Source organism: Solanum tuberosum, unplaced genomic scaffold (genome assembly GCF_000226075.1).
Source record: "Solanum tuberosum cultivar DM 1-3 516 R44 unplaced genomic scaffold, SolTub_3.0 scf00319, whole genome shotgun sequence".
Taxonomy (NCBI): Eukaryota; Viridiplantae; Streptophyta; class Magnoliopsida; order Solanales; family Solanaceae; genus Solanum; species Solanum tuberosum.
The window spans coordinates 192,026-212,823 of record NW_006239243.1 but is presented as its reverse complement, the minus strand read 5'-3'; the positions used below and the strand labels follow the sequence as shown (position 1 = coordinate 212,823).

Sequence of the window (20,798 nt, the reverse complement as noted above, 5' to 3'; positions counted from 1 at the left end):
GGCGAGGGGGGCGGGGGGTGGCGGGGGGGGGAGAGAAACTGAATCTGTGGTTGAGGATTACATGTAGTGCTTTCTTATGCTTTGGCCTTGTATGAATTTAACTGGGGAACATGGTCAATGGGGATTCATATAGCTGACCCCATCTTGTTTGGGACTGAGGCATAGTAGAAGTTGTCGGTGAAGAAAGGTTTGTGGTAGACTAATAACGATTCTAATTGCCATTAATTGGTATAAACTAGTTATGCACTTGGAAGCTAAAGCTTTACAAGCAATAATACCTTACTCAAAAGTAGCCTATAGCTCAAGTGGCAAAAGGTGGAGGATTTGTGACTTAGGTCACAGGTCAAGCCCCACACCATGCAAAGCGAAGCCTGGTATTTAAGTGGAGAAGGGTAGAGGGGCGGGCCCATTATCCACCGAGTTTAGAAGGCTGTGGTTGATCCAAAGGGGCAGCGGATCACAAACGGATTTCTCGGTTATCAAAAAAAGTAGTCCAAGATCTTCTTTAGGTTGATGTTTTTAGTTTTCATATGTGAACCAGCTCTTGAGGAAGTTCTACTTCCGAAATTACTTTTCTTTCGTTTGCATTTTCTTCCCTCATAGGCCTTTCTTAACCTCCAAAATTATGATCCTTGCACCTCATGAAATGTCTGCATTCTTTTTAGTTGATATCCTGTAGGCTGTAGCCCTCTTGATCACGCTGCATCTAACTCGTTCTTTGAGTGAGAACATCTTTTCATCTCCAAGAAATTCAAGTTTTACTAAATAAATAAAACGGTACTCGATTTCGATCCTTCCTCTCATTAGTATGTAGTATAGCCATATGCTTCTACTGCATCTGGCAAATCCTAGTTATTCCATGAAAATTATACATATTAAATGAGATCTCTCTTCTTGTTCCTGCTTAACCCTTATCGATCATTTTCTACTGATTGCCATATGGAACCGTAACAATAATTTGTTTCCGTTCAAATTTTCAGGACGATATGAAAACAGAGGAGCACCTAAGAGAAGTAGAATCGACATTCGCAGAGTCAACAAGTTTGAAGGTTCTTAGAGCATTATATTCGCATTTATAAACCGTCAAACCAAAGGATTGCATAGATCTAACAGTTTTTCATTTGTTCATTGAATGTTGTTTTAATTCAGGGTGGCAATTCAGGTTCTACACTGATAGATGGAGGTCAGATTAAACTGGAACAAGGAAACTCTAACAAGCCTTTTGATCAACCAACTGATATTATTTCTTGAATAGACTTTTCAATCTTTTGAACTTTACTGTGATGTATGATCTTTAAATTATACATTTGAGTCTACTTGTCATGCACACTAATTTACAGATATGATATAATCCATGAACAATCTCTCTCCCCTCCCCGAACCAAAATCGCGCTTCTTTCTATCATATAAGTTGAAGAAAAAGAACATGCCAATATGGCAAACTGTCAAGATTTTGGTGGAAATGAGGCCCAAATAGATTGTGGTTAATCAGATCAGTTCTATTGCTTGTGATCTGTGTAGTTCTTTGTCTTTTTTGTTTTCAAATGCCAATTGATTATGTGTGGTAAAGTTGTTGTGATGTGACCTGAAGGGCTTGCGGTGATCAAAGGCTTTCAGTGAACTATTGAAGCTATCGAGAGAGTATCAAATGCTGATGGTGACGAAGGTTTAGTCTCGTTCTTCTAAAAAATAAAGCGAAGCAAAGCGCATGGCAAAGAAGCAGCCAGCTGATTGCCCCCTTCCACTCGGCCTTTCTTCGCTGTGTGAATAAGGTCTTAGTCTGTATGGGTTGTGGTGCATGTGGACGTGTTTCACCCTTAACCAGAGGTCTCGGGTTTGAACTCTGGGTATGGAGAAAATCATGTTGGGAGCGTCACCCCTGAATGGGCCTTGCAGTGTGCAATCCAGATTTAGTTTGAGCTTCAATGTGGGCTTTGGACACTTGGTGGGAAACCAAAAAATAAAAAAAAGTTGTGATGTGATTAGGAGGTTACATGTTCGAGTTGTGACAATCTTTTGCAATAATGTATGATAAGATTGTATATGATAGACTGTTGTAGTCTGATCCTTTCTGGAGTCCAAGCATAGCGGGAACTTAGGACATCAGGCTTGTCCTTTTTTAATTGATTTGACCACTCAATTTTCATTTTATCGTATTAAAATCACTAAATAGTATTATGGAAAATTATTAGGAGAATGATTTTTCAATCATAAGCAAATAGGTCAAACTTAAGCAAGTTGGAATAAATTTCTTCTAATTTTTTCACTTCATCAAATTATTGGTTCTTATAAATTCCTGATCTACCAAATACTTAAATTTTTTATTGTTCAAATTTTGACCAGAAGCATGTGATTTTTCCAGCATTTTCAACAAACGTGTAAAAATCATTTTCTTATTTCGATGTTCTTAATCTGTCTAGCACCTTTCAATTGAGATTCACCTTGGCGGTTAGGTTAGACCTTAGATTTTCGCGTTATTCATACACCTGTCACTAAAAGAACCATTTTCGATCCAACTTACACGTGTTAAGCATATGCTGACGATGTTCATCTCTATTCAGGATCAACTTATCATGAGATTCATAGTTATATTACTTATATAACTTCCTTGTACTCGTAAAATAGTATCTCAATAGTATTTGCCTAAATTATATATAAATGTTCTTGAATAACGTACATTTTCTTCTTATTTACCCAACACCAGAAAATAAGTCGAAATCATAAGACTTATCTTCTTATTTCTCCTCTCCTTTTATTGCTTTTTTTAACTCCAAAAACTTTACATCAACAATAAAGTTGGAAAATTAAATCAAATTGGTAAACTTAAAAAAGGTGAAAGAAAGTATAGGATTAGGACCAATAAAAAAGGTTAAGCAAATGATAGTTTGATTTGACTAAAACAAAATTATGGAAAATTAGAAAAGTGAGTTGAAAAAAGTATAGAGTAATTTTAGCATATAGTTTTACAGCTGCAAAATTAGTAATGAAGACTTTTTAATTGTCAATGGAACGCGTCGATGTAATCATAATTAAATTTGTATCGCATGTCACGGCTTTAATTTGTTCTTTTGTTTGGTAAACTATTTTGATTTATCAACTACCATAGTATATTATGTACTCCGTTATTACGTTAAATCGTATTAACTTATCATGGTTAAGTGATTAAATAATATATTTATTTAACTATTATTTAAATATAAACTATAATCGATATGCATTTATTGATTTGATGTAAATATCGAGTACGGATAAGTGTATGTTTTTGTGTGTTTTTTTGTTTAATCATCGGGGATTTGAAATTCGTGTAGTGTAACATAGTGAGGTTACGTTCCATTAAAACAAGGAATGTTCTTTGCTACGAGTTACTTTATTTTTAGGATTTGGATCAAAACCTCTGATTAGATATGAAGGGATATATATCATTCATCCAATCGCATCACGGGATAGTGTTGGTCTGTGTATATTATACAAGGACGGATCTAGATGGTTGATTATCATGATCAAATACTTAGTAATTTTTGTCCAAATCTTATATACATATTAAGAAATTCTACTTAATATTTGACTATAGACTTAAATTAATATAGTATTTACACAAAATAAACATGATTGTGTATTTTACATATATTTATATTACTTTGCGATTATTAAATAGTATCTAATTTAATTTGCCTCAACTTATTCTTAATCATGTCAAATTATAATGTATAGATAATATAAATATTGGGTGCAAGCAATAATAATATTCGGTATGCTTTTGTTTGTAGCATTTGACACACAATTATTGAAAATTTCAGAAAAAAAATATTTTTTTAAGTTCAGAAAGAAGGTCGATAGGTGAGTCGTATTGAATTTTTCGATCAAGTAAGAAGTGTTACCAACATAGGTTATGATGCAACGATTTAGATTCCTACATTCTAAATCAAGCGTTTTCATGTTCGAATTTCTAAGAGCCTCACCCCCAGAAATGAACTCTACAATACGCAAATTCAAATTTAATCGAGTCTCGTATAAGATGTTTTCCCCTCCAAACATAGTTGACTTCACGTTAGAACACTATCAAAACATATATATTTGTAAATGATCCATACAAAATTATATCTAAATGCTCATAAATAAAATAAAATGTAAAGTTATTATATTGGCGACATAACAAAACCTAAAAGCAGAATAATTTATGGTCCAAATTTGTACCTCTTTTATTGATTATTATTATCTAGATAAAAAAGAGTGAAGAGCTTTATAGGACTTCTTTTTTCAAATGTTCAAATGGAAAATATTGTGAAAATTTTTAAAAGTACTCTTTTTCCTTTTAAAAAAAGTGCAAAAAAGAGCTACCTTTTTAACTATAAAACAAATTAATGATTACGCATTGATGCTAATGTATTGTTCATCATACATGCACTAATAATTCTTTATATCATTTTCTTCTTTTTTTCGTTTTTTAGTCTGCGTCTGCTATTTATTTTGGGATTAAATTAATTTGTTTTTTTATTGAAAAATGCCATACGTAGCATTCTTTATCAAAGACAATTTCATATTCTTAGCTCGAATTTAAAAATTTTAATCGAAAATGGAGAAGTATTTATCAGTTTACCGCAACCGTTGATGCCTATCATTTTTAAGTACTACTATCATTTACTTGTATACTTACAAAATTGCAATAGACATACTTAAATTGACTTAACGTACAAACAACTTTTAAATAATTTGGTTGACTTTAAATGTAAGAAAAAAAGTAGAAAAATGATGGTAGTAAAAGTAAAATTGTTGACCGCTAGAAAAATGTTTGTTAAATAATATGTACCTAACAAAGTTTTTTTTATTATTAATTGCTAAATAGATTTAGCAACGAGTTTTTATTATTTAGCAATAGAAATTGTTTGCGACTATTTCTTCTATTAGAGATCACAATATACTATATAGAGTATATTATATTCGAGAATTACTAAAATAATATTTCCAAAAATAAAAATAAAAATGTGTGACAACTTTAACCCCAAAGTTATGTGACAACACAATCAAGTCACTTCTTTTTTGGAATTTTATGTGGGGTTCGATATTCGTAGTTCAATTAAATTTGAATCCGTGCATTATAGAGTCTATTTTTGGGAGGACGCTATCTATAGATTTTTTCTCATTTCCATAAACTTAAACTCGAGACTTCTGATTAATAATAGATGTATTCGGATTACCTCATCACAATCATAAGTATAAATCACATCACTCATTCAAGAAGGTAGATATGCTCTCCATATTTTACAACATTTAATTCTATACGTATAGAGAGATAAAGGCAATATATTTTATCATGGATGTTAAATTAGATATAATAATGTACATTTTTTTACAAATAAAGTTTATGTATAACCAATCATGTATATTTTTCTTTAAAATATTTCAAAATTTATAGTTAAAGACTAATGAATTAATAGCAAACAAATAATTAAAACAAAAAATGTTGCAATAATATGTGGGGTCAAATGGATTTACTTGTGAGTCATACAAAAGTTGGACCAAATTTGCCACCAAATTTATGACACAATTTATTTAATTATTTTTATATTATATATTTATTATTATTATTATACTATAAGGTAGGCCCTTTTAAATCTGATAAAATAAAGTGATTCGTAGATAAATTGGTTTTCTCTCTTTTGATGATTTTAATTTATTTTTTTTTCTGTTGGGATTGTCTTTTGTACCAACAAAACCGTACCATCACGTGGGATGTAAATATAAAAGTTAAATTTAAGGGGAAAAAATATAAATATTATACTCCTAAGAATAATTTGGATAGCATTTTATAAATTTGAATTAATTGTGTCAGTATTTTAAAAATAATATCAAAATTATAAAATATAGAAGAATTTGAGCAAAAGTAAATTTCTTGTAAGTAACTATTTTTTTTCTATTTTAATTTATATGATTATTTACTTTTTAGATAGTTTTAAATAGAATAACAACAATCTAATTTTTAAATATTTATTTTTTAAATTTTATATCGAGTCAAATATTAACACATAACTCGGAACACATAGTAATAAAGAGAAGGCCACCAATCACTGCGTGAAGGCAAAGCTGAAAAAGAAAAAGTTCTTTTTTTTTTTTACAAAAAAGTATTTATTAAATTGGAAGGAAAATAAAAATAAAAATGTGAGTTTATTAAATGCATCTATACTCTACCGTAATCGTAGCCATGTGAATTCGACCCGTGATTGGAGGAACTATGAAAAAACGGGTCAAACTAAAAATTGTTTTTATACGACTTTGATAACTTAGAATTATAAAAAAAATTTATACTAACGATGTATATAACTTAAACTCTTTTGGGTCATTTGATAACGGTCAAAGGTGAGTTATATATGTATCAAATCATTCGTAAGTAATATGATGTTTGATGGTTGTTTAAGAGATAAGTATCCATATATAAAATTAGTACGATGTATGATTTGTAATTTAGAAACTTATTCTACTAATACATATATATGATTTAAGGAAATTTATATATTGTTTTATGCAGAATAAAATGTGGAATATATAACTAATAAATGAATAGCTGAACTTTACATTACATAAAATAATACGTGAATTTTCTTATAATTAATTAATGTATTATTAATATATGTATAACCAAACGATCACTTAGTTAATATTCATTCTTTTTTCTTATTTTTATCACTTAATTATGGTGAGCTAATAGAAATTCGGAAAACACCAAAAATTCCCCACTTTCTATTTTAGTTTATATGATGCATTAAGGAAGTCAAACAATTCTCCTTTGACTTCATTTTTTTGGTCATATTATCTTTTAACTTTTCTTAATTTATAAAAAGTTGTAATTAATATTTACTTTCTATGTATAGACTATAGTTTATAGTTATTTTAAGAAAGTTTGACCAATGTAATAAATAGTGAAACCCCTCATCGTCTTGAAATGGAAGGAGTAACAAATTTGGAAGAAAAAAAATATATCGAGAGTGTTTCGTGAATTGTAGTGAGATGGTTGATATTCCTTCAATTTTTTGTCATATGTTTCAAGTTTGATTTTGGAAATGAAAAACTTTTTGATAGAGAGCACTTCGCTCCGATTGTAATACTCTCGGTGCGAAGTTAAGTTATTCTGATTAGTAAAAATTGAAAAAAAAATATCGAGAGTACTATTTCTTGAATTGTGGTGAGATGATTGATATTTCTTATTTTTTTTATTAGATGTTTTTCAAGTTAGATTTTGAAAATGAAAAACTTTGTAATGGAAAGCACTTTGCTCCGATTGTAATACTATTGACACGAAGTGAAGTTACTTCGATCAGTAAAATTTGAATACCAGATGATTAAAAAAAATACTATTTTCTTACAAACTTGAAAAGATGGGTTTAATCTTTTTTAAAAGTTGAAGGAGAAAACTATAGAAAGAGTAAATAATACACTATTGTCTATTTAATTTGTCTTCACAAGGCGCCAATAGTTATTATATATTTTCCCACTAATTTTTCAAAATTGTCTTTTTATTATTCTTTATTAGTCTTCATTCTTCACATTGAAGTTATTAAAAGACTTTAATTATTTTATTGCTTTACATAAAATGTAACTTTTTTAGAAGTTTAAAGTATTTGTAGTTTGGAATTGTTTTGTTAATGTAGGTGCTTTAAATACTTTTTAAATTTATCCAAAGTACTTCAAAGAGTTATACTGACCATATTTCGAATTTAAATATTTTACTGTATTATATTTTTTTGAAATCACAGAATAAGTTTTTTTTATACATGAGTGGACTACGTAATTTCTCATTTGTAATATTCATACATAATATTTCTAAATAAACATAAAATATAATGTGCTTCATTGCATATTTGCATTTATCACAAGTGGATATAAGTAATAGATGTTGATTGCTAGCTAGATATTAATTACATTAATTAATTGGTGTTAAGATCGTAGGGGCCAAAATGTTTTCGTATTGCCACTTACCTAATAAATAATTTTAATGATTATTAGCTTTTTGTAAACGTCTTTTAATCTTGTGGTCTTAACTCTTGAACATGTCATGTCATATATTAAAATTAAAGTCTTGTCAAATTATCAGGAAAATACATTCTTTTTGAAGCAGATTAAAAGAAAAGACAAACAAATTGAAACAAATAAATTAGTAATTAATTAATTAGATGCATTTTCTGAAAATGCATGCTAGCAACAATATATTTCCCCGCTTACACGGAGTGGAGAGAGAAGGGAGGCTTAGCGAGCTTTAGAATTTCGACCACGGCATAAATCATAATGAAGAAAGTTTGAAGAGTTCCCCTAATAAAATCATGAAATGGGAAAACTTTCAAAGAGGTTCTTTAGTATAACTTAAAGTATGAAATTAGATACAGAAAGCGCTTTACTCTCAATATGGAAGTTTCTAACGCAAATTCAAATTTGATCAAATTTCAACGTGAATATCAAATATCGATAAGAAATAAAAAAAATACAATTAGATATTAATTACTAGCATATGATAAAAAAAAAAAGTGATGTGATGGATAGAATTGTTTTCACATTTTAGCACATGGAATACACATGCAAAGGTTCATTTTTCAAAAATAAAAAATAAAGGGACCCTAATTAACTAGTGAGGTGTATTGATAGAGAAAATTTTAGACAAAAAGTTATAGGGTGTCCAGCTATTTGCTAGAGTATTTGAAGAACAAAATAAATATTCCTATAATATATGGTTGGAATTGGATGATGATGCATCATTTTTGATAGTTCAAAATAAATCAAATCCATGTGCTACGTTTGTATTGTTGGGGGGCAATTTAATGGGGTCATTTGCTTGACAATTTTTTTCTTAATTAGTAGGTTTGGCCATGATTAAAACTATATAACAAACAATAATTATTTTCTTGCTTAATTATTTTCTCATGATACCATATAACCCTTTGCCTTTAGAGTCTAACAAAAGTCCATATACAAAAATAGATTCATGGTGATTTGAGGATTATAAAGAATAATATCGTCAGAAGAAAACTAATGATTAATAAAGTACGATCACAAATATGAGAAATTAATGAAAAGTTTAAATATTGATTCGTTATGTATTATGTACGTAAAATGTAACATATGCCAATCTTTCTAAATCATATATATTTTTGAATTAAAAGTAGTTATTGATTTGATTTATCACTTTGATGTTTAGTGGAAGTTGCAACTTATTGTAGCTACTAGTTTAATCTAGAGTTTTCTTGTCTCTTTTAAGGTCTTATTGGATTTATAAAGTTGGGGTGATATATACATCAAATAAAATTGCTATTCTTTTGCACTACATATATAATAATTGCATAAAGAAAAGTCACATCTTGTTTTTATGAATATCAAGAGGATTAATATTATTTGGATAGTTAGGTATCTGAATAATAATAATCCATGAAGATATAAATAACCTTTTTTTGTTTTATTTTCATCAAAATTGGCTGGTTGAAATTGAATTCCATGTGATATATTTGGATGATAGGGAACAAATGGGTCAATTAGAAAACTATAGTCTTAATTGGTCACAAATGCAAAGAGTACTGCAAGCTAAAGTTTGCAATAATTTTGCTCAATTGGCAAAACTTTTGTTAGTATGATACTTTTTTTTAATAATACGATGTATGATCATTTGATTTTCACTTTATTATATCAAATTAAAGTGATTAGTAATTTTTTTTTTTAATAATAAAAATATCACTCAACTTTAATTTATCTAAGTTCATTAATTACTTTGTTTCATAATTTTTCACTTTGAGAGACTTCCTAGAAATTTCTTGCTTGTTTCTTCATAGTGTCAAGATTATTGAAGCTTCATTGCCTCTTGCAAAAGTAGTAATTGTACAAAGTGGTTCATCTATTTTTACTCAATTTTAGGTCATAATTGAGGGGCGATCGTTGATTTTGACCCTTAATTTTTAGTATGAATTCATGTGTAATAGTATAATTTTATTAGAACATTTATATATTATTTCATGCGAAGTAAAATATGAAGGAAGAATCTTTACGTAACAACATATCGAATCATCTTAATAATAATGTGTATATCATTTATCGTATAACAATCTTGAATATAATTATAATCCTTTAATATTTAATCAAGTTATAGTAATTTTGGGAAGTTTCCATATCTTTTTCTAAGTAAAAGTAAAAGAGCTTCTTTACTATAAAGTACATATGAGAAACTTCTTATGTCTTGTCCTCCTTTAAGCACCATGATAAAGATAGTCACACAAGTAAAAAGAAAAATAAGTTGTACTACAATTCATGCTTCTTCTCTTGCAATATCTACTTAAATACCTTCTTATAAAATTGACTTTTCAACGCGAATTGAAATTTAGTCGAATTTATAGAAACCTAACCACCAAATCTTCTTGTTATAGCATACTTATCAAGAGCATAATAGAATTGCAGACTTGTCAGCAAAGAAAGAAGCGAAGAGAAAACTTTTTGCAAAGTTCACTATGATAACAGTTTGATCAGAAAATTTTTAACATACAATATTAATAATCAAATGACTTGATATACTCTTTTAAATTACTTACGTTTCCTAAACCTCACTCGTGAAATTATTGGTAGTTGTTTGTTTGGGTGGAAATTTGTTGTACAAAAGATGTAGAAATTGATAAATTGGTTTAGTTGGACTAAACATGCAAAATTATAAAACTAGTGAACCACTAAAATGAAAGAAATTAATAAATGAGGGCCCCATAATAGCAATTTCCGAAAAAAGCTGTTAAAAACGTAATTCCACGTGAGGGTATTTGTCGTTTTATTAACGGCTCTGCAAAAAATCATTTCTAACGGAATTTTACTCTCAAAATGTCATTTTCCTTAACGGCTAAACATTTCTAACATTAATAGTAAAAATTTATTTGCCAATAGTAGTTATCGTAAATCAATACATGCATAATATGTGTTTGTATAAGTAATATATTATCATTGTACTAAATTATTTAGTTATGATAAGTTGATATCACTTAATACACGTGCATTGGTATATGTAAAAAAAAAATCGTACAATAATCACCTCCGGCATCTTTGTATGTGTTGTCACCTTTTTATTTTCATTACGGAAAGTGTACACTACATTAAAAATAATCTTTAGCGGCAATTAATTAGCAATTGTCATTAAATATGTATTTTTAGCGGCAATTAACACTCTTTGTATATGTTTCTAAAGGCTTTAGCGACATTGGATATAATGACACTTAACTAATGCCGGTAAAGACTTCAGCACTCTTTATTAATGTGTCTATTTATTACCGCTAAAAGTTATTTTTGTTGTAATGGTATATCCTCATGTTTCATACAAGAGTATGACGTAGTGATCAATAAAGTGAGTTGAGTATCGTGAAGTCATAATTAAGTTCAAATCTCAATAAAAGCAAGCATGCTAGGTGATTTTATTTCTCCACATGTCTTGGTTTAGATTCTGACGGAAAGAGTTACTCGATATCTATATACTGATGAAAAATTATATATAAATATATATATAAATACTTTCATGATCTTATTTGTTAGTCATGACCCTTATTCATATGCTTGTCCTTGGAGATCGATGTAAACCTTAAAATTATATTAAACATATTATTTCATTTTTGTATCAAAATTGTTTATAGTGTAAAGTGTTTATAAGCTAAAATCAGTGTTTTAAAAGGCGAGGGCGTGAGGCAAGGCATTTTATACAAAATAGGGCGAGGCGTAAGCTCCGAGACACGGGACGTAAGTTCCATGGATCTACGGGGAGTAGTCTCATGTATATTCAATTTTATAGTTTTATTACTAATAAAATAAGCAAAAGTAAACCTTTCAATGATTTATGATTTTTGTTTGAGATAAGTATTACTCCCTCCGTCCCTATTTAGTTGTCCATATTTCCTCTTTTAGTTGTCCATTTTGACAAATCAAGAAAGGACAACAATTTTTTTCCTATTATACCCTTATTTAAATAAAGTTGTCATAAATAAGTAAATAAACTTATGAACTTCCCAACATTGATTAGTTATCTTGAGTTAATTTATTTTAAAATTATAAATTGTACTATAAGGGTAAAATTGTAACTTCACTATGCTAATCATTGTTGCCTTAATTTGTGTGTCATTTCTAAAGTGGACAACTAAATAGGGACGGAGAGAGTAATAATCAAAAATGAAGAAAAAAGTATTATAATTACTATTTGAGAAATATCATTACACTAATAATAAAAATATGATATAAAGCAAAAAAGGTTAAAATAAATTAAAAACGTCTGAGTGTACGTTTTTACCCCAGGACTTACGTTTTTATGCTCGGGGCTTACGCCTCAAATTTTAGGACTTACGCCTTATAGATCTACGTCTTTAATTTACACCCCGAAGCATTTTTGAGACACCCCGTCCTGAAACTCTCCCTGGGGCTCGCCCCAAAAACGTTTTTGAAAACACAGGCTAAAATCATAAGCTGTCCATTTTACAACTTTTTAGCTTATAATCACTTTTAATTTATCCTAATATATTTTGTACTAATTTCAAGATTACACCTTCCTAAACAAACCCTTAATTCCCTCTCCATTCTGTCTCCACCATGTCATTTTTTCATTTTAAAAACCTCTAAGTTAATATTTTATTTTAAAAACATTTAATTTAATATTTTAAGTAAATAATTTAAAGACATTTAAGTCATTTTAAAAAATAAATCATGTTAGCATTTTTAATTTCCACTAAAACTCCAACTATTTATTATCAGTTTAATATCTCTATTCAAACACATAACTATTAATTAATAAAATTATTTTAAAAAATAAAAATACTTTTTAAAAACATTTAATACTTATTAATTATTTTTATTGAACTAGCCTAAGTTAGGAACTTGATTGATGGCCCGTTATTCGAGGTAAAAAAGTGGCCAATTTACGTACAAGTAGACTATAGTATTGTCTCGAATCTTGACCAATTTAACTAATCTACAGTTTGAAAAAGAAAATAAAAAAGTAAAAGTGAAGAAAACTTTTAAATGCAAAGAAAATAAATAAATTAAATTAAATCTTTTAAATGCAAATATAATGGTAACAAAATTAACAAAAAAAACTACACATTGGCCTACAAAATCAAAACTTTTACTTTTTCAATAAGTAAAAAGAAGATAGTAATTGAGTAAACAAAACCCCACAACTCTTGTCAATGTTAGAAAAAAAACAAAAAATTCTTGCTTGTAGGTCAAGATAATGTAGAAATAAAGGCATGTAGTAAGAATTGATTTCTACTATGGTAAAAATAATAATTCATGTGGTCATGTATGAAATTGATTTTTATAACACAATAATATAGTCAGTGTAATTTCAGAAGTGAAATTTGAGAAATATAAGAGAAGAAAGATATGATGAAAATAACTAAGAAAAAAAAAGTAACGACATCTGAAATAGGTAGTCGGGTATAGAATATTAGATATGGGTTTAGCTGCGTAAATTTAATAATCTAGGCTCAAATCTTGTAAATGTGGTAAAATTAGTGTCATCTGATCACTTTTCGGTCATGTCTAGCAAAATAGCCAATATCTCTAGACTTTAGGTGAAATTTCATGATAATATCTTAAAATGTATTTGTGAAATTTGAAACTTAAAAGTGTCTATTTGCAAACTTTCCTATGTATAGAAAAATTAACAGAATTGAATTACTAAAACTTAAGGTCAATATCATGATAAATTTCATAACTTATAAAGGTTAAATCTTGAAACCATCTTATATCCAAATTGTTCCAGAATGGAACTATTGGAAACTAATATATATATATAGTAAAAAAAATTAGTGGAATTAACTTTTATAAAAGGTTTCAAATTATAACTATACTCATTATATTTTGTTGATATGACTTACTATATTAGGACAATTGTAAGTTTAAAGTTTTACAAGTAAAGATAATTTAGTGTGAAACAAGTCAAACATAGATGATGGTAGTTACATCTAATAACTAAAACAAGTGGAAAAATATCATTAATCATATATTTAATTAGTTTTATTAGTTTCTATGTCACCATCCATATACACAACTTCTAATCTGGTCACTGACATGAGTTGTGGTGGAATAGCTGAGATCCCTCCAGTATTAATCAGAGATTTTTGAGTTCGAGATCCTAAAATGGAACAATCTTGTTGGAAGCGTCGTCTCGAGAAATGAACCTTGCAAATAAGTGAGTCCAAATTTTATCGACCTGAATGTAAATACTGAATTTTAAATGAAATACGAAAGAAACTTCTAATCTAGCCAAAAGAGCAACAAGAAATTAGTTCTAAAGCAATTTTCTCAGTTATGTTTTATTTTTTGTCAAACTTCTGAAATTCCACATTAGTTAGTTAGTTATTGTAGGTGTTGACTTGTGAAAAAAGTATTTCAATTGTGCTAAAATTGTGAAAGATTGAGATTTATTAATTTAAAAAATGAATATAAAACGTAGCTTCGATTTTTGTAGCTCAAAATACATCTTTTACTTTTTTTTTAACCTCACAAGAAATAAAATAACTATTTTTCAGTTTCAAGTAGATAATTTATTCTTTATAAGTGCATATATATTCATTTTCGATCTGTTTAAGCGTTGGTTGATAGAGTTATCCAATAACATTATTGGTGAAAACTAACAAATAACTAGTGACTTAATCGATACATACATGCGTAAGGTCAAACATAGAAAATCATTACACTATAAATGAATATAACTTAAATTCTAATAAATCTAAAATTTCCAAAAGAATAATAATTGTTATTGAAGCTAAATGAACTAAAACAAGAAAAAAAAAAGTTTATAACTACAGGACAGAAACAGTTGTATGAGCCGTTAGCAGTTAGATCATAGATGCTGTTTGTAAGGTAAAAATGATGACAAATTGGACCATACAATGACCTAATTTAATTTGGTTTTTTGCTTTTTCACTGTTTGATATTCGTATTGAAATCTGATTAATTAATTCAAAATCATAAAGGTAGAACATTCTCTTTCAAAGACGGACTCCATATCCAATGCTCGAATACGAGAGTCGAGACCTTTGACTCAAAAAAAAAATATATTTACTACTCAACCATAACCATTATTGATGATTTTATTAGTTTCTAGAATAATGTCTTTATTTCATTATGTTGTTTTTATATGTATAATGTATGTAACTTTTTGTGCATGGAGCCACCCACTCACCCACCTTACCCTAGGGGGTGTGGGGTAAAAAAAACTTGGGATTGAGAAAATGTAGTGTATAGAGGCGTGAAAAAAATGTTATGATGGAGGTCACTTGGTGGTTGCATGGAGAGAATAATATTGTCCCATTTTCCCCTTCTAAAAGTACAATATTTTAGCCAAATTAAAGCTCAAAATTTTGTAATAATTCCCAATTTTGACTTTTGCCATAAGTTTAAGGGATTTCTTTTTGTTTTTTGTTTTAAGTGTTGATATATATAGAAACTAGAGTTTTTAAAAAAAATATTATTAATGGGAAATTTGGGGATTTAGTTTTGAAATATTGACAATTTTTACTATAGTTCTTTGTAATATATAGGTTGAAAAGTATTGTGGAGAGGTGATTAGATATCACACAATTTTTATATTATCGAGGACATAATTCTAGATAGGAAGGAGTGAAGGTCGCATATTAGGGTAGAAGGTTAGTAGAGTTGGAGTGTTGTCTTGCCTTGTAGAGGTTTAATTAGGTTTGTTAGTGTCTTTCGTAGTACTAGTCATACCCATTTAGTTTTTGTCATATGTTGTTGTTATTGTTTCTTTCTTGTAGATTTTACAATATTTTTCTTATTAACGACTATGTTTTCTTCTTTTTTACTTAGATTTGATGCACTTGAGCCAAGGGTCTTTCGAAAATAGTCTCTCTATCTGCATGAGATAGTGGTAAAATATGTATACGCTATATCTTCTCCGGACCCGCTTGTGAATCTTCACAAATTTTCTTTTTGCCGGTTAGAACTAAAAACAATCTAATTAAAATTTTCCTTTTGTATGTTTATTGTCTCTCTTTTTATATGTTATCCTAATGATTAAAAGTGCCAATTTAAGAATTTTGAAAATCATGTTATATTCGAAAAGCAAAAAATAAATAAAAGGGTGAAGGGTGGGGAGCAAAGTGTTAAACGTAAATGTTAATTATGTTAAATTAGGTGATGATTATGCTTTTGATAACTTGTAAGTAATTAATAACAACCAAATATGGCATCATGTCAGAAAAAAATTATTTTTTTTTTTTAATGAAAATGATGTAATTGTTAGTCATTTTCGTTCTCGTAAATTTTGTTAAACCTTTTCGTGTGATAATTAAACAATATAATGCATTTTTACGGGGCGAAAACAATTTTGGATACATAGGTAGACGGATGATGCAATGACATGAGACAAATGCATTGAATTATATCTTCGCGATAGAGACTACTAATTCATAATTCATAAATCGTGTTGATTTGGTATGAGATCGATGATCTCGATGAGATTGATATTCCAACCTAATTGGTTTAACAAAGTTAACATTTTTGCTTTGTATACTAGAGAGATCTAATTAAATAGGTGTTATATATACGCGAATCTAAATTTAGTTGAATTATAATATGAATATCGGATATCTGATTAAAAACAAAACAAAAAAAAACAACTCACGTAACAAGCAAACCCAAAATTAAAGTCAAACACACATAGATAAATTCAACATGCAGCTGGTTTCAATTACTCTAAACAATCATTTTAATCATTCCAAACAATCAATCATAGGCAGCAATTCATGCATACACCTCATATTCCTTTTGACAATGTTAGAGTTTGAGGTTAACTTATATACGTCTCGATCAGTCGAATATTTATTTATTTTCATCGAAATGTTGCTACTATTGAATTTCGAATATTATTTACAAGAGTATCACTTTAACTCTTTAAATATCCAATCTTTTTATTATTATTATACTTGTATAAACAACAATAAGATCATGCTTCAATCTCAAACAAATTATGCTTAATTACATGATTCCTTACTTAATCGTACAATATCATTTCCTTTAAACTCATTTTAGTTTTACGTTAGCTATCAGTCTACCATAAGTCTACAATCTCGTACACGATTTCCACACCCTAATGCTACAATACTAAAAGAAAATTGAAAATTTACTGAAAACATGGTAGCAAAAATTCATGAAGATCCAGACAGATGAATTATAAGTTTATCTTAATTTATACGTCAAATTTATATATTTATTTTATAGTAATAAAAAAATGAGTTTGTTTGACAAAAAAACATAAATCATCACCCAACAAAAATTTTCTTCAATGAACTCCGCCGAGACTTCCGCGGATAGCCCATAATTTTTTATTATTATCTTTTTTTGTACTCAAACTTTCTTTAATTCTCTTTCTAGTCCTTTTTTAAAAATTTATTTATATATATAGTAAGACATATAAATTCCTTATGTTTAGACTTTAGACTTTGGAATATAAAAAAATAATTGTGTAACGCCGTAGAATAAGGTAATCCCCGTGAATATAATATTGTTTTCCCTTTCGTTGGAATGTTGGTAATATGAGTTTCATCGAGGGTTCAGTGAAATCCACTAAGTGAGGTATGGGAAGGGTAGAGTATACGTTTGTTTTATTCCTATCTCGAGGAGATCCTTGGCTCAAGTGCATTGACCCCAAGTAAGAATAAGAAGAAAACATAACAGTTAATAAGAAAAGTAGTGTAGACATAATAATAACAACAATTATGTGTGATAATCGAAACACAATATATAACATAAGACAAAAACTACAAGAGTACGACTAGAACTACGGAAGACACTAATAAGTCTAAACCTACGCACGACAAGACAATACTTCACCCTTACTAACATTCTATCTTAATACGCGACCTCCACTCATTTCCTATCTAGAATCATGTCCTCGATAATATAAAGTTGCATCATTTCCTGTCTAATCACTTCTCCCAAATACTTCTCAGCCTATCTCTACACCTCCGGGTACGTACCCCCTACAATCAGCCTCTCACACCTCCTCACGGGGGCGTCAACGCACCTCCATTGCACATGTTCAAACAATCTCAATCTCGCTTCCCTCATCTTGTCTGCCACAGAGGCCACTCCTACCTTCTCTCGGAACACCTCATCCCTAATCTTGTTGCTCTTAATATGTCAATACATTCACATCTCCGCAACAACATCTTCTGAACATATAAGTTCTTGACTAATCAGCACTCCACCCCATACAACAAGACTATACGTAAAGTTCGAAAAAGGATTAAACCGTATAAATTTATTATACATACATATTCTTAACCTACATTTCTGTAACTTAAATTCATGACCTCCTCATCACACGTTTAACAACTTTATTTCAAAAGTAACTTACACCTAAATGGATCAAATGAAATAAATTTTAAAAACCATATCACAATCAATTTTATTTTTTTTAGATACAATCATAAAAAGGGTTTCTTAAAAGAGGTCATGGAAAAGAAAAATACTTAACTTTAACTTAAGCAGTTACTGGCGGTTACTAAAGTGGTTACAGGTTAGGTTAAAATGACAATTTAACCTTAGGACAAAAAAACCAAACCACTAACCATAGTTAGTAAAGGGGATTTTTTTAGTTGATAAACGGCCGTTAAATTTAACGTTTTCTGTTAACAGGCTCTATATAAACTACCTTCAGAGGCCGTTACGTTGGGCTCAGTGCAACCTCCTTCTTCTCTGACTCTCTGTTTCTTCTTCCTCTGACTCTCTGTTCCTTTTTCTGATTTTCTGAAAGAGGAAAAATGGCAATGGCTTCGTTAATGGGTTCGAAGAAATGGCTTTCGTTTAGCTTCAGTTTTCTGCTGCTTTTGTTGCTTCTCGTCGGAGTTTACGCCGCCGGTGTGCAGAGCAACGACGGTTCCGACACTAGGTTTGTTCGAATTTCTCTGAAAAAAGCATAGATATTCAGTTTATTGTACAGTGTTTGAAGCTTAGTAGGAGTTTTAACAGTGAATTTTGGCTTCTCTGCTACAAATTTCATCTGCATTTTCGGAAAACTTAAACAAAATTTGTGTTTCATGGCTTTGTAGGAGTTTTAGTTGTGAAATTCTAGGTAAAGTAGAGTTTATTTAGCTTCTCTGATACAGAATTCATCTGCATTTTCGAAAAAGTTCAACAAAATTTGTGTTTCATGGCTTCTCACTCTTTTTTAGTGTCTTGCTTCAAAAAATTTCGAATTCCAGCTCGTTTGGACTCTCTCTCCATTGAAATTTTAGGATATTTTGCAGATTTCTAGAGAATTCTGGGAAAATTACTGTTTCGAAAATTTTCTTCGTTTAGACTCTTCTCGGAACTCAGTTTTTGCAGAATTCTTAGAAATTTCGATTGAGCTGTTTTTAACCTCTACATTACACACAAAACACTACAGTCTAAGCTTTTTCTGGCCGAAATTTCTCCACATTTTACCTAACGAAACGCTACATTTTGGTTTTGGTTTAACAGGACTGTTGAAAAAGAGCAGTTGCTGAGCTCTGAAAACTCAACAATGGCGGTGAGGTATGCAGAAACAATCTTAGCCGTTAGTTTTTGGCCCCAAAAGTATTAATTAAATATCCACTGTCGGATCTCACTGTTCCGATCCAAAGAACTTTGTATTAGAATCAATCTCAGCCGTTGAGATCCCTTATCCCATTAGATCTGAACCGTTTAATCTGTTAAAACATTCATTCCCCCAACTCTCATTGGATTCCTTCTGCTCTTCTACCAGAAAATCTTCATTGGTTCCTTAACTCCCTTTCTATTCCCCAAACTACCCCTGTAAAACTCCTTAATTTACAGATTTACTAACTAAACAGTAGTAAGTTAGTGGGTATTTTAGTCATTTTGCTTATCCCGCTCAACGATTCGCCTCATCTCACAGTTTTTCAGTTGCAGTTTTATGTATAAATATATACATATAGAGAGAGTGTATGTATAGGTTTATACTGTATCGAGCAGTGTAAAGAAAAGAAAACACAGAGTGAAAGTGTAATGTGTGTTGCTTTTTAACAGTGTACTTTTTGCTGCGTGAAATAGTGGATAAATGTCGGTTGCTGCCATTGTTTTTAGCTGAAACTACCAATTATACCCTCTCTTTTTTTTTTTGATTTTTTTGTTTTTTGTTTTTATGTATTAGTTTGGAAGAGGTTGAGGAGAAATTAAGCAAACATGCAGTGGATGATCCTGAAGAAGTTGTTGCCATGGTTGCAGAGTGAGTTACCTTTTCCTTCTCTCTTAAAAAAAGTTTGTATTAACGTGCGCGAAAACGGGTCCGAATGCCAAGAAAAAAAAAGTTTGCATTAACTCACAACAGGTTTTGGTTGTTAGGAGTAGCTTGTTTTTTGTGGTCCTATTAAACGACTCCTCTATGGCAGACCTACTCAATCCACCCCCACCCCCCACCCTACCCCCACATGGTCCAAACAACTCTTGCATTCTCTACCCCCACCCCCTTCCTTTTTTAGGGGTGGGGTGGGGTGAATCTATATTTGTGTGTATGTTCTGTTTATTGTGTTGGCTACTTTTAGTACTTGTTGGCTCTTGTTTGATTATTTAGACATTTTCAGCATTAAAAATGTAGAGACCCCTCTAGTAAGATCTCTACTGTCTCCTTGTCCTTTTTTTCTAATTCTAATTAAAAAATTGGCTATAGTTTCTCAGGTGTAGGATAACTTAATATGGGAAAGAGTTAAATATGATATCTTTTAACTCAACCAATAGGCTAATAGTTTCTATTTTGTCCTTTAAAGACAATGAAAAAGGTTTGGGGGTGGGGGGGGGGGGTTTTT

At 29.8% G+C, this 20,798-nt stretch overlaps 2 protein-coding genes across 2 annotated transcripts in view; both read left to right on the top strand.

Annotated features, from left to right (window-relative positions):
• LOC102606021 (histone deacetylase 19) overlaps window positions 1-1,366 on the top strand; it is a 7,881-nt gene extending 6,515 nt beyond the window's left edge. The window contains exons 7-8 of the mRNA XM_006360267.2: window positions 981-1,049; window positions 1,150-1,366. Coding sequence (XP_006360329.1) covers window positions 981-1,049; window positions 1,150-1,251 — 171 coding nt within the window. The 3' untranslated portion in view covers window positions 1,252-1,366. The remainder of the gene's footprint in view (window positions 1-980; window positions 1,050-1,149) is intronic.
• A 17,322-nt stretch (window positions 1,367-18,688) lies between these two features.
• The window catches only part of LOC102605687 (probable pectate lyase 8), a 5,277-nt gene continuing 3,167 nt past the window's right edge, over window positions 18,689-20,798 (top strand). Inside the window, exons 1-3 of the mRNA XM_006360266.2 lie at window positions 18,689-18,901; window positions 19,474-19,527; window positions 20,147-20,221. Coding sequence (XP_006360328.1) covers window positions 18,774-18,901; window positions 19,474-19,527; window positions 20,147-20,221 — 257 coding nt within the window. The 5' untranslated portion in view covers window positions 18,689-18,773. The remainder of the gene's footprint in view (window positions 18,902-19,473; window positions 19,528-20,146; window positions 20,222-20,798) is intronic.